Source organism: Melanotaenia boesemani, chromosome 2, assembly GCF_017639745.1.
Source record: "Melanotaenia boesemani isolate fMelBoe1 chromosome 2, fMelBoe1.pri, whole genome shotgun sequence".
Taxonomy (NCBI): domain Eukaryota; kingdom Metazoa; phylum Chordata; class Actinopteri; order Atheriniformes; family Melanotaeniidae; genus Melanotaenia; species Melanotaenia boesemani.
The window spans coordinates 31,427,107-31,442,508 of NC_055683.1; the positions used below are offsets into that span (position 1 = coordinate 31,427,107).

At 38.7% G+C, this 15,402-nt stretch overlaps 1 protein-coding gene across 2 annotated transcripts in view; it reads right to left on the reverse strand.

Moving 5' to 3' along the window:
- Window positions 1-262: 262 nt before the first annotated feature.
- The window catches only part of LOC121633771 (SH3 and cysteine-rich domain-containing protein 2-like), a 28,676-nt gene continuing 13,536 nt past the window's right edge, over window positions 263-15,402 (reverse strand). Inside the window, exons 4-11 of one of the 2 annotated variants that reach the window (XM_041976014.1) lie at window positions 14,388-14,472; window positions 12,417-12,532; window positions 10,533-10,599; window positions 10,220-10,314; window positions 10,029-10,117; window positions 7,444-7,495; window positions 5,230-5,367; window positions 263-2,570 (exon numbers count right to left, since the gene is read on the reverse strand). In XM_041976014.1, coding sequence (XP_041831948.1) covers window positions 2,472-2,570; window positions 5,230-5,367; window positions 7,444-7,495; window positions 10,029-10,117; window positions 10,220-10,314; window positions 10,533-10,599; window positions 12,417-12,532; window positions 14,388-14,472 — 741 coding nt within the window. In that variant the 3' untranslated portion in view covers window positions 263-2,471. The remainder of the gene's footprint in view (window positions 2,571-5,229; window positions 5,368-7,443; window positions 7,496-10,028; window positions 10,118-10,219; window positions 10,315-10,532; window positions 10,600-12,416; window positions 12,533-14,387; window positions 14,473-15,402) is intronic. The other variant, XM_041976023.1, reaches the window with a different exon arrangement.

The following is a 15,402-nucleotide window of genomic DNA, read 5'->3' on the forward strand; positions in this document are numbered from 1 at the left end:
CTTGTGCATCGGCTTGGCATTCCTCTCTGCACAGTGATGCATGTTTGTGACCGGAGGATGGTGCATTATGCATGGATACCAACACAACATGCCATAGAATTGGCCTCATTTAGGAGCTCCTAGATTGTGCATGACTAGAAACAGAAAAACACCAGAAGTCGTGCCTTCTGTTGTGCAGGCCTACACGATCAACATGCAGGAGCATCTTTACTGTTCCAGCATACATGAAATGAGCCGGCAAATTTTTAGTAAAGACATTTTATTGAGGTAAGTTGCTGAACAAGGACTCTAGACACAGGCCACATTAAAACATATACGTTACATGTTTTTTCTTTTTTTAAAAACTCAGGTGTGATGCAACAAAACTTAGGTGCTGTGTAGGATAACAAGATGTCTACATGAATACAGTTTTGATCTGACACCATATTTCTCCAGAAGTCTCTTGCTGTTTTTTCTGTTACGTGACAAACAGACCCTCGGCTCATCAGATGAACAGCTTCATGTTGAAGTGAAGTTGCACTTAAAGTATTGTTTCATACAACAGTTATTATCATGGAGACATTTGAATATAAACTGCAACTTGATCAAATGATACGCAATAAAATGATACATGTATTTTTCCAAGAAGAGATGCTTATCTGTTTCAACCTCTAAAGATTTTCACAGATGAAATGCTGTCTAATAAAGGATATTTTGCTCAATCTGTTCTTTGACAAACAGCAAATATGCTCAGTTATTTAATAAAACTCATCCGAATGTGTCTTCTCTGCTTCAGGTCATTTTCATGGTCCTCCAAATGCAAAATGGATGCATCCTCACTCTAGCCAAGGTGTTGTTTTATAAAATGCATTAAATTTATTATTTAGATAATAAATCAGTAGATGTCCAAGCTATCCAAAGCATACAGGAAAAAATGTGTTCATATCATGTCAAAATTCGCCAGTCACATCAATAAAATGAGGACAACAGAGGCCAAATGGGGAGTAGAAGAAGGCAAGCTGACATTTGATCAGTGATGACTTGTGCACCCATGGGTACAACACTACCTGAATGCATGTTGACTCATAACACTCGTGCCATTCCTCTCACTGCACCACCTCCTTCCCCCTGCTTCCCTGCATCCTCCAATCTATTGGTGGAACTAAGACTTGTGTCATGGTCAGAAAGATCCCCATTGTGTTGCTGTTTTTCAGGCAGAATGGCTGCAGTTTATTTCCTGCTGTTTAAGCTCTGGTGAACATGTTATAATGCAGAGCAGCGCTTGCAACACCCGCTGAGGCTAAGAGCAGGTCTCTGCAGACACCACCCTTTTTGTGCACAGCAAGCTCTCTCATGAGCAAACAGGAAAACAGCTTCTGTCACTTGTAACATCCACACTTGTTGACAAGTCTCTGAAACAACAATTTTCCACAACCTTCCGAAACAACATTTTTTCCTTGAGAGACTTCAATGTTTCATCCTTCCACCATATTTTGATTTCTTCCACATCATCTGTGCCTGAAACAGTAAGACATGATATAGACCCTAGACGATCACTGCTGCAGCTGAGTGGAGACATATTTCACAAAAAAATATGCAGTGATATCATTTGAAAAGAATTGCTTTTCAAGCAATCCTTGTAAGTTCAAGTTCTTGTTTATAGCTGAAAAAGAGTCTTTGTGTGAAGCCTGGGGTCTGCCAGGTCAATTAGGCTTTCATCCAAAAAATTTAATTTTACTAAAGCATTTTACAGCACATTTAATTGTTATTTAGCACAAAAAATGTCAAGACAATTCAAGCTTAAGGTTCTTGTAAAAAGATCCTCAGGAGCAAAAATTGTCCTTTGCATTCTGTAACTGGTGAGCGTAGTTGTACGGCAGCTGCAGACTTTAAGTTTGTGTGAGCTCCTTCATCTGATTCGGCTGTCTCTCTGAGCGGCAGTTTAGCTTTCTATGGATGGCAGTGGTTGTTCTTGGTGTAAGTCTCTTGTTATGCAGCAGTGCATGAACCTGATATCAGTCCCCAGGGCAAAAACCCCAAAAGGAGCAGATAGGGATGAGACACGCCCAGTGGGTAGAAACAAGAAAAGGAAATCGACACATGCATGATGGTTCTGTGACACGATTCAGGATTCAAAAGACTTTGATGACGAAAAGCTAAATCTGTCAGACGTTTGAAGCATTTTTACTTGTGCATCACTGTCTAACTAAACATTGACATTACAGAGTTTGAAAAGGTGAACATAAAGTGACATTTGGCTGCTGAGAATCACGTCCTTTATAAGAGCAGAGAGACTGCATAACTCAGTTAAAGGTTTTATATTCGACCAATTCAGCTGGATGCCATGTGTTTATCTTGGGAGAGTCTGCATCTTTGCAGTTGGAGAGGCTAAGGCAGCCATTTTTCCAGAGGGGGTGGGATGAGGTGTGGTGCTGATAGTTTAAAGATAGATGCATCTTTGCAGGGAGTAGAACTGGAGGTGGAAGGATGGTTCAGATCTCCTCTATGGAGTCAGCTGGGACCAATCCTCTCTTCTTGCCACTGCTCAGCTTCAGAAACACCTCACCATCCTCTCTTTTCCCAACACATATCTAAAAGCAAGAGAGAGAAAATGGGTTGGTTTTCTAAGAAAGATAATTGAACGACATACAAATTCACCAGAAATGATTCATGCAGATGGGCTTTGGAGAACAACAATCTTTGTCACTGTGAAGTGTTTAGAAAAGGGCAAAGTATTAAAAAAACAAACTGTGGGTGATTGTTAGAACCATCTTTCACCATGTATCACAAGTTAGATTAAACCAATCAGTTTGATCAAGTAGCAGGAGTTGGCAGAATCAAACTTGCTGATAAATAAAAACCACCCACAGCTGTTATTATAAGATACTGGTCAGTCCAAGAAAATGTTTATCTTAACTACAAACACAGAACTTGGAGTCTGGTGAGATGAACTCTCTTTAATGAAAATCATGCTTGCTTGGAAGGTTATTCAGCTCGGTTTATGCTACAGTTTATTAGTTGCACTGGCTACAACTTATTTAAGTACAAATATTAAAAATAGAAAATCGTAAATTGTATTACTTTGTTATTGTAGCTTCGTTGTACAACTACAATGGAAATAAAGATTTGTCTATTTTTCTACTTTAAATTCACAACAATCAAGACTTTTCGTAACTTGATTGTCATGTTATTTTTGGATAATATCTTTGGGGCATGCTTTGGAGGTAGTGGACTGTATCTGTAATCTGTTGCCTGTTCACAAGTTTAGTATTTAACATGGCGTAAAGCCTATAAGTTGAACCAGTGAGAGATTTGTTGGGGATAGAGACAAAATTGTTGGGAGCAGTGTTTTTGTTAAAATTGTCTGCAGCTGATTGATGTGGGTCTTGACTTTCAACATCCTTTGCTTTTATTGCTATTTGGTAAAATGTTTTATGCTCCATTTTGTTTTATAACCTGTAAGTGTTGATAATTTTCTTCTGTATTTTTGTGCTATTTTCACACTCCTTTATGTTTTATGTTTTGGGTTTTGTGCTGTAAAGCACTTTCAGTTGCACTTGAACTTGAAAATTGTCATATAAATAAAATTGATTTCTACTGAGTTGCTTTTATTTAGCTGTTATAAGATTTGAGGCCTTTGGGGCAACACGCCAAGAGGTGGTACAGCATCAGAGTATATTGTCTTCTTGCCATAGTTGCTCCTAAACTTCTATCTGCAAAGGTCTGTAATTAATCTGAATATTTTTTTACAGGTAAAATTTATCCAATTTAACAAGCAATTAGGGTCAGCTTATCTAGTCCAGGGTGTGTTTGCGTCCCCTAACATCAACTCAGACAGCATATCCAGATTAAATCCCATTTGCCAGAAAACGTTGGAAAATATCATGATAGAGTTAAAGTGGTCATCCTGCTCTCTTGGCAGTGTTTTCATCTGCATGTCGTCTGACCTGCAAATAGTCAACACCTCTCTGTTGTAAGACTGTTTTCCACAAAGTCTTAAAAGGGCTGTGCTTTCATGAAAAAGAGCAACTTGAACACATCAAAACTGAACGACCTCAGGCCCATCTCAAGCCCCCTATTTTTAAGTTAAATAATAGGAAAACTTTATCAACAGCTTAACAGATTTTTGGCACTTAATTAATTCGATGTCTTTCAGTCTGGATTTTGACCACACCACAGCACTGAAACTGTCCTTGTCAAAGTATTAACTGACATCTATCTAAAAACAGACAGCGGCAGGAGTATGGTTTTGGTTTTATTAGATCTCAGTGCTGCTTTTGACACAGTTGACCATAACATCTTATTAAATTGACAGGAAATTGGGTGGGATTACTGCTCCAGTTCTCAACTGGTAACTATAGATCTACTCGAAGATGACTTGCGGAGTTCCCCAAGGCTCCATTTTGATCTCCCTATTGTTCAGCATCTACACCCTCCCACTAGGTCAGTTCATGGAAATAAAATTTCTTACCATAATTATGCTGATGACACTCAGTTTTATATCGCAAACAAAGCTTGAATGCATGCCTCTGTTAAATCAATATGTGGACTTTCAGAATTTTCTTCAGCAAAAATAATAATAATTGCGTTTGGAACCAAAGATGAGCATCCAAAGATCAGTGTGCAGCGTCAGTCAACAATGTTAAAATCAACAGATCAAGCCAGAAATCTTAGTGTCATTTTAGGCTCTGAACTAAATTTTAACAGCCATATTAAAGAAGTAACCAAATCAGCCTTTTACCACCTGAGGAATGTATCTAAAATAAGGAGACTGGCTCAGAATGATTTAGAAAAACCTTACTGATGCATTTGTTTTCAGTAGACTTGACTTTTTAAACTATTAATATTCAGAACAAACTATCAGAAAGCCTGAAGTCTGCTCCAAACCTTAGCCTCTGTTTTATTATTTAATTTATTTTATTCTTTTTTGTTTGTTTTAATTCTATAGTTTTTTTAATATATTTTTATACTGTTTTAATTAATCTTTTAATGTTTGTTTTGCACCTGCTGTAATGCTTTGTGTTTTATGTAAAGCACTTTGAGTTGTCCTGTGCTATTCAAATAAACCTATCTTGCCTTGCATCATGAAACACAAGCTTGAAGTGTGCTTTAATAGCATTACAATGTATTCTGGCTGAAAGTCTGTCAAATAAGTGATATTAACAATGCAGTTGTACAGACAGATAAACTTTGGTGCCAGTATTTTGATCATATCTAGCCACCTACAGTGTGTTAAATTAGCTACGGTACCTGGGATTCCCTCACTGCCATATGACCCCTCTCCCGGTTGCCAGACACGCCCTGGACGACACGCCACACCCGCTCGCCTGGCCGGACTCTTTGCACAAAGTTGGCAGGAAAAAACCCGACTCTGTCCCCACTTTTACCCTGGAGAACACAAGAGACCAGCAATATTGAACTTGTCACAACAATCAAATTAACTGACCTCACGCTCAAACAGTTTTATTTATAGCTGGAAGAAGCTGAAATGTTGTGTCTCTTCGGATTTATTCAGCATTATTTTTCAGTGAAGACTGATGAAAAGGCGCATGATTATTTAATTTCTCTGATTTATGCAGTCTAGAGAGGATGCACACTTTTTAAACTGTCATCATCTGTTTAGTTATTTAGCAGGAAAATTAGGATGGGGCTTTTCAGTCCAAGTTCTGTCTGATACAAAGATGACTCATTAAAAGTAGATGAGTTGTCGATGTATTCAAACAAAACAAAACAACAGATTATGTCCTATTTTTGCAGAGGAAAACTGATCATCATGCTGGAGTGTCCCAATTTATGCAGCAATATTTTACTGTTTATCGCCATCTGCCTCAGGTGTTGACATGTTCATTGAAATGATTCACAAACTATGAATTAGTAATGAACAGATGATTCACCATTTATACATAATTTAAAAGTTCTTTGGCATAAATCTCTTGGTTAAGGGTGTTTAATAACGGCTGCTTCACTTAATGCTACAGAAGTTCCAGGAAATATAAGGGCCAGAGATAAATGATACATACTCTGCATATACTCTGTAAAAGTGACATGACGCGATTGCTTTAATTGTTAATTCTTAATTTTGGCGACCACAGATACGTTTTGTGATCATCATAATTCCAATATTTTATTGCAAAACAATGGAGAAAACTGTATGAAAATGAAAGTGAGAAGTTTGGGCTACAGTGTTTTCTGATCAAATCTGATCTGGTCAAATTCCTGAAGGTTTGCAGAGGGGACAGGTGACTTGTCAGGACAATGTGACAACTCATAAAAAGGGATAAACTTGCAGCATACCTACGTCACTATTGGCTTTTCTTTGGTTTACAGTGATGGGAATAATGGCGGTAAAATAAATCAAAATAAAGTAATCTAACTAAAAACTCTTTCCATCGTTAAAGCACTGTTACGATAAAATGTTACTGACAGTGCGTTACTATTGTAAGATGAGATTCATTTTTGTTTTGGGGGAGCAGAAGTTTAACATCTGTTGGGACTATATTGTGCTACTGTTGTAGTGAAGAGAAGGTGGAATCATACAGTTACAACAGGAGAATACATTCAATGTTTAAGTAGAAGAAGAGTTGATGTGTTCTGTTTTTTAAAGTAACATGCCCAACCCTGGTGGTTTGTGAAAAGTAGCAAACCACACAAACATTTTCACAACCAAACTGCATCCACTGTTCACAGGCTTTAGAGACGTTGAAAAGGGTCAACATAAGCTCACAACCACATTTTTAAAGACATCTTTGAAAAAAAAGCTACATGCTCTACGTACGGGTGGGTCACTTGTTCCTTGTGGCGCAAAAACATTCACAATCTAGCTGGGATGCACTGCTTGGAGAATTTGACCATACAAGAAAATCCATGAACAATAACGTGATGGTGGCCAAGTTGGAAAAAGAATCTTATGATCAAGAGTTCGAGACTGCGGGATAAATATAGTTCCCGCTGCATAAAAATACTGAAGCATGTGTATTCCTACTAAGCTGCAGACAACATTTAAGGTGATTAAGGTGATGACACATTGTTTTAACCTTGCAGATAAACCAGAAAACTTGGTAAATCATGTAATGGACCCTTTAAATTGATTGCTCTTGTCTTTTTGCCTGGAACTGAGACACGCACACACACACACACACACACACGGGAACACTGATACACAGACATTCATTTCCATTGGGGGAAGCTCATTATAGACTCAACAAACACCTCTTTGAGCTTAAAACACTAGTCACGTTCATTATGCAAAAGTCTTTAGGTAATTTTTGGAGGAAATTATGTTCTATTTTTGTTTGAGGCTGTCTGCATGTTTTTGAAAAATGGAACAGGTGTTATACACTAAAGGCTTATTTTAAAGACTTGAATTAGCACATGTGCACAAAAGATGCACACACACACACACTTTCTGAGCACTTAGAGGAGGAACAAAAACTCACAGATGTTTGCAAATGATCTATTACCCACCTTCCACCATTCTTCATTAGAGTCGTCAGTGACCTGCACCCGATCGCCAGGACTAAAAGAGATAACAGAGAAGATAAAAAAAAGGGGGTGATTGAGGTGGAGACAAAAAAGGGACAGGGAGACAAGAGAGGGATACACGCTGGGGAGATGAAGTGGTGTAAGAGCAAGACAGAAAGAAAGGAGATCTGAGTGCAATGACAAAAGATAACATTATCCAACTGCCACAAAAAGCTGTAGTACCCATGGTTACAAAGCTGTAGCAGTTAAAATGTGGGTGAGTCTTTGTGTCCTTCTGCAGAGGTGACGAAGCAGCTGACACCAAAGTCATAAGGTCTATTCCACACACACAAAACCTACTGCAGTGATGAAGGTTGGACTTGAAGCTGACCCAAACTGGCTTGCATTTTAATGATGCAACTAGCTTTTGATTAAACTTCTAACCACTCACACGTACACAGGGCCCACTGTCCTAGATATGCAGAGAGAAATGCTGTCCCAATTGCACGTCTTTACGTCAAGTCTCTTGGGTCTCAGCACTCACTAGTGCCCCATATGATCACACCTCACACAGTTAAAAGAGCAGAGTTAAACCAGCACTGCGTAGGCAACTGCAGTTAAATTTTTAATGTGGAGCTCGGTTTTTGGATTTATTTTTCAGGTCTTACTCTAACTTTAAGAACGTCTCTTTTTTTAGGTTTCTGCATGTAACTTTATGGTATGAATTGAACAGTGGGATTAACCTACTTTAACTGATGTCTACAGGAACAGCAGCTTTCCTTGATGGCAAGAAAATACACTTTTATAATCCTCCAAAGTTGGATGTAAGCTGTTACTTTACAGCAATGCTTGATTTACATATTTCACTGTCACTGTTCTCAATGTTCTTCTTTTTACCAGTTGCATAAGACTTTGTTTAAACACAACTAAAACTGATTGTATGGACAAAAGCAGAAAGGCGACAGATTTTATAGAGCCCAATTCTCTTATAAAAATTACAATCACATGCAGCTCAATTTCCACCCACATTTTTCACCAAATCTTAAAATTGACATAATTACTTGGGAAGTGGAAAGCAATAATTGCTCAATAGAAAAACATAACAGACACCTTCATCCATATTTAGAAAAAAGGACCCTGGTTTAATGACGAAAAAGTGGTTGGATTACAAATGAATCGGTAAGCTCCTTCAACAAAAGCATCTTTATGCATGACCATTAAACACAGCTGCTGCTATTTATAGCATCCACATTAACACAGAAAAAAATAATAGCAGGCTTAACACACTGAAGCACACTTAACTATTTTCATTGTGTCTGTGAATGTTAAATTGTGCCTCTTGGTATGGATGTGGGCAATTATAAGAAATGCAGCCTCAGTAAAATTTCCCTTTAATGTTTTAAATTAAATTCTCTCTTTCCTTTTTCCTTCTCACCTAATCATGTTTTCACTGAACATGTACTGCTTCTTCATGAATGCAAGTTTATGTTTGGAGTAGGGAAGGAAGACACACGGTCCATATGAACAGATTATTTTCTGGGCCAGAGTGTTTTACCTCATCAAGCCTGATAAGACTTCAGGACTGTGGTGCTTGATTGACATCCTACTCATTCTGCCGTAGGCTATGTTGCTCCAGTTAGGGTTGGGTGACAAACACCTTTATCAGCTGTGTTAGCTCCTGGGCTGTGCTCAGATTTACTGCTATATGAAACACTTTTTAGTTATGCTACAGATAAAAATAAACGGGGACTGTGGTCACTTGGAAAGCATTATTTTGTGTCACAGCAGACCAAGGCATTTTAAAAACATCGTTGTGGATGTATTTTACATTTAAAGCAAACCTATACTGTTCATTATATGTACATTTCAGGCTTCAGTGTTAGTTGCTGATCAGGTAGACATTAGTAACTTTAAACATTTCATACAGAAAATGCAGTTGAATCTTCACTTATGTCCAAATGATTGTACATTTATCCTTTCATTTCCTGATAGAAGCTCATTGTTCTCCCATCAGTTTATTTTGTGTAGTGTAACACACACAGAGCCACTGCACAGATGGCTGTTAACAATCCCACTGCTCTACCTTTATGAAAGCTGTCCTCTAACCATCCTCACATCCTGCCCTCAGCTTTCTTCCCTGCTCCTTAATCTTATATAGCTTCAACTTTGATATTTACACTTTAACTCTTTTGCCTGTTTGTCCCATTTGCTTGTACTCTATGTTTCAGTTCTATGCCATTTCCCTTTATGTAGGTCCTCCCTTTCATCTCTCAGTTGTTTTTATCCACTACTCTGCTGGGAAAACAGCTCAGTCACTAGCTCTACGTAGGGACAGTGATGGGCTTTGGGTTTAAAATTAGTTGTCCTTAAGGGCTCCCCGACACCGTCCTTTGCAGATGGTAGGGACATTTTCGTCCTGCAGGAACAATCACCAGGGCAAATCACAGAATGGGACTTAGCACAAAGGCAAAATTCACTTATGCAAATAGTGGAAAAAACAGAATATCACAAAAACACTCATGCAGTTGCACACATATAACTATAAAAAAAAAGCTTGGACATGGTCAGCCAGGTTGGCTTTTACTCACTGTAGTTCCAGGTCATTCTGTTCTTGAGGCATAAACCTGTAGAGGGCTACATAGGTGTGGATGGAATGGACTTCAATGCGTTTGGGCACCTGGGCACAGAGAGATACATGGAAGGTTGGCAGCGAGACAGGAATACATGCTTGAGGAGTAAAGGGGGACTTTCTGAAGAGTTAGACTGTACAGAGCGGTACCTTCATGCTGCTTTCCTCTGCAGGAATCTGAGCTTGCTCACTGGTCTCGTCAATCTCCTTCTCCATCTCCATCTCTGTGTCAGGGACAGGTGCATCTGGAAGCAATGAGAAATTTCTTTAGAAGGCAGGACAAAGAAAAGCCCTGACACACATGCAATCAGTTTTTTTTTCTTCTTCTTCTTTTTTTCCAAGCAGACACATTAAATCTCTCACACACAGACAGTCATGCACAGGTAAACGCGGCACAGGCAAAGACACACAGGGCATACTGCACATGTCCACATACATGGAGGCACAAAAACACAGCATTTACCCCCTGTCTCCTGAATTATTTCCTCCTCCATGCTGCACTGTCGCTGCTGCTCCTCACCTCCCTCCTCCTTGAAAGAAGGAAATAGAAAAAGGTATAAAGTGTTAGCACCAGGCTCATTGATTAGTTCATTTTTACAGATTGAAAACAACATTTTTCCATATATTTTTTTGTTAATATTTGAATTATTTTGCTCAAAGTTTGTCACTTTTGTTACATTAATACTCTGGCAGATAGAGTATAGGTAAAAGCTTTGGACGTTATAAAGAATGTGTTAGAAGATATCCTTATTTACATTTTGGCAAATACCATTTACCTGACTCTTGTACATTGGGATTAGTGTAATTTATGGCTTGGTTAACATTGATTTTTAGGGTATGCACAATATGTTCATTCCATTTTGGGGGAATCTTCATTGCAGTCATGGGAGGATCATTTTCTTTAGCTTATATTCATGTAGTTTTATGGAATAAATATGTCTATAGACATATCAACCGATTTTCACCCACTGCAAATGTTACACAGCTACAAAAATTCTAAACCAGTGTTAGTTAAATATGTCTTAGATTAGCCTTAAAAAGTACGGTTAACCTTTTATTTTTTATATAAGGTAGGTATCAGTTTGACCACACAGCTTTAAAAATATCAAATTTTTCCAATCTATTCGGGTCGGATGTTCAAAAAATTTAATCTGGAGAAAAGCTATCCGGATTTAGGAATCCCATTTTTCAGGACAGCAGATCACTTAATCCAGTTTATTTTTATCCCGGTTGTTTAAAGCAACATTGGATTGGATCACCCTGATCCAGAATCCTGTTTTTCAGGATCCCCAAATCTGGATTTCCAGATTTTTTTAAAGACTTGACAACACCCACATAAAACACCAAAACAATAGTCACATAACCTAAATCCTTCCCAACACCACTTTGTACAGTGTTTGGCTAAGATTTAAAAGCCTTTCTATTAATTGTATGTATATGGTACCAGGAAGTGGCCTGCATCTCAATGGACGGACAGTCTGCCATTTGCTCTCTCTTTAAAGCTCAAACATTGGGTATTTGTTTTTTATTTATTTATTTATTTAGGCACCATTACTCAGCCTGCCAGAATTTGTATCTCCTGTCTAACTTTTGAAACTGAGGACATAAATGTCTCATGTTTACCACAAATATTAGGTATGATCTAAGGTGTCAATAGTTAAAATAATCTGATGAATAAATATACACTGCTCAAAAAATAAAGGGAACACTTAAACAACACAGTATAACTTCAAGTCAATCCCACTTCTGTTAAATCAAACTGTCCACTCAGGAAGAAACACTGACTGACTGATTGTCAGTGTTTCACATGCTGTTGTACAAATGGAATAGACAACAGGTGGAAATTATAGGCAATTAGCAAGACACTCCAAATAAAGAAGCAGTTCTACAGGTGGTGACCACAGACCACTTCTCAGTTCCTGTGCTTTCTGGCTGATGTTTTGGTCAATCTTGAATGCTGGTGATGCTTTCACTCTAGTGGTAGCATGAGATGGACTCTACAACCCACACGAGTGGCTCAGGTAGTGCAGCTCATCCAGGATGGCACATCAATGCGAGCTGTGGCAAGAAGGTTTGCTGTGTCTGTCAGCGTACTGTCCAGAGCATAAAGGCGCTACCAGGAGACAGGCCAGTACATCAAGAGATGTGGAGGAGGCCGTAAGAGAGCAACAATCCAGCAGTAGGACATTGTTTGGAAATATTCTGCACTGCTACAAAGCACTATCAATAGTCTCAGGGCTTGGGAAGAGGGTTGGCCAAGAAGATTTGTGTTGTTACAACTTGCTTTTTGTCTGTGAAACACATTAAACTCTCCTCTACCCACACCTACAGGATAATGATGTCATACCAAACTGCGTGTTGGTGATTCTGACAAACTGCCAAAACTGGAACGGCTCATCTGTGCCAAAGACGTCCCATAGCGCAAGGCGGCATACACAGGGTCTACACGCATCCTCACAGCCTCTGAAACCACACACACATTTACATTTGAGAAAAATTACACACTTAAATTATTCAGTCAAAGCTGCAGCTCCACACACGTTACAATTAGGACTACATGCTGAGCTTATGCTGTACATCATGGCTACTTTGGCTCTGCCAATCTGGAGGAACCTGTCTAAATATAACCGTAGTAAAGCAGTCAGTCCCAGACCAAAGTGACCCACTTTAGATTTGAGAGGGAGCAACAGCCAAAAGTTAAGAAGGCATCAAGACATCCTAATAAATGTACACACCCGAGATGTCTCTCACTTTAATGACTATGATAAAACTGGAGATCTAGTTGAGTAAAAAGAGAATAAGAGATGACATTTAAAATATGTAAATCTAAATCTTCAGTTGGGAATAAGATTTTCTGCTCCTTTTTTCAGTCCAACTCAACACGAGCCAAATGGAGGACTGAAGGATTTTTTTGCAGGGCCAGATGTGGTGACTCAACCATGTATCAGTGCAGGATGAAGGCACAATGTTTTACCGTCTCATTTTTAACTCAGAGCCTTTGTGCTCTCGTCAGAAAAATTTAGCAGGAACCTTATAAAACGAGGCTGCAGTGCGGCTGCCTTTATTGGGATTAAAGTTGGGATCACAAAGAAGCCGAATCTCATAGAAAGAAGTGCTTCTGCTCAGAGAAATTAATTACAGAAAACTACAGGAACCCATGCTTAGAAAATCTACACTCCTCTGCTTTATGAAAATAAAATTAATTTTTAAAGAAAGATTCTTTACAAGAAATCTTTTCAATTTGTCTTATTTATTCATTCTTTGTCAAACCTCTTTTCCTTCTTTAGCATCAAGCTGAACCAGCTTGGTCTCTGCTGGCGGTATTAAACTCATCCTCATTAATGTGGTTTATAATAAGCCTTGGAATACAGCTTTACGGACTCTCCATGTAAATGCATGATAAAAAAATTACTATGTGAGGCTAATGAGCGCTAACATGATGCCCATGATATTTCGCCAAGTCTATAATTACGAAGACCTTGCATTTTGTGGTTGTGTGTTTGGCAGGTTGAAGCCTCAGCCAGCCTTGGCAAAGCCCCAGCTATCACTGTACTGAGAGGTGATGATGGAAGTATATACAAGAAAGAAAAGCATGAAATGCTAACCCTCACTCAGCAATATGTAATTAATGTGACATAAAGCACTTCAACACCTACACAGGTGTTCTTCCAGAGGAAAAACAAGCCCCCATCCAATAATGATGATGTAAGGAAGAACAAGTTCAGGCACAGATGTAAAAAGAGCTTTTATCATCACATTACAACAGCTTATCTTGACAAATTTAAGAAATAAAATATATGTTAGAAACTAAATCAGAGGACTTTCTCTCCAAATACATAGGTGGATGCTTGCACACAGAGCTTGTTGGGACTCATACCCATCAGCCAGTAGGCAGCACTTCAATGTTTATAAAGCTTTGCAAACTGGAGCGCCTCACAATAACTTAATACCCTTCACCAGTCTTAAGGTACACACAGCAAATCATAAACAGAGATATAAGAACATAAACATTAGAGCTTTTAAATATTTATTCACATACTTTCAGGGTGCAGACCGTCCACCAGCCTCCAAGAGAAGCTGAATTTGTTGTTCCTCTTTATCACTTTCCGCTTCATGATCCTCGGTTGTCAGGTGAGAGGGAGGCAGTTCTGGTTTTGTTACAGTACACACACGAGCACACAAAAATCTAAAAATAAACCAAGACGCTAGACAAGAGCAACGTCACAAAACAAAAAGCACAAGGACACAAATAAACCAGGGTGCTCACTTGCACAAACACACACACACACACACACACAGTCACCCTGAAAATCCTCACCTTGGCTCGGTTGAACTTCCTTGACGACAGCCAATTGGTCATTCACGAGCATCGGCGAGCTGAAGTTTCGCTTGAATGCTCCAGACTAATGGAGGAGACCAGAAAGCAAAATGACTTTTTGTAGCTTCCATCACTTCCTGGTTATAGACTCAGCCCACAGGACAATGGATATGACTGTGTTGTGATGTTAGGACCTTAATGGAGTTGTATGAAAATTACCAGATCAGGAATACATCAAGACATACTTACATAGATTTAGTAAGTGTTCTTAGAGCAGTGCACCTGCTATCAGGACACTGGAGAAAAGTATCGCCCGTCTTTGCTACTGAATGATTAATTTACTCAAGCTTAGGCGTGTGCACATACGACTCTGTGTATCTGCTCAATTGCAATTTCACACTGAATTAAGCACTGTAAGTGTTTCAGCTGAGATCACTTTGTCTTGCAAATAAGCCAGTGTCTTTGTTGTGACACCTTCAATTCCTGAAAAAAAAGCCCAGATTCTGACCTTATTATATTCTACCTTACATTGTCCTCTTTGTTTCTCTACCTCACCCTCTTTGTGTTTGTGTAACACTGTGAAATTTCAGTCTGCTGTCTTCAACAGTGCTTTTAAAGTTTTCACATAACTCTCAGTGTCTTCTGCATTTCACCAGAGGAGAGAGAAATTTCTATTTTACTCATTTTTTTAATTAAAAATGTAATTAAAGCTAATAAAATTCTATCATTTGGATTCTTAGGGCCAGTTTTAAACGTTGTCTTTGTGAAGAAGAGTTACTATGAAGCAATGATCAAGTTGTGTTTTGGATTTGTGCATTTTTGGCCACAACACTTACTTTGAATTACTTTGATTTCAGACAGGCGAGCTACAGCTGAAAACTACTCCAAATGGGATTTCAGACATTTATAGCGACTGGGTCCTAGTAAAATGGTTCATATTGCTATCAGGTGCTGTGAACCAGACATACTCCAGGACATGTTAAGAACGTGCAAATAACCATTTGATGCAGAAGTC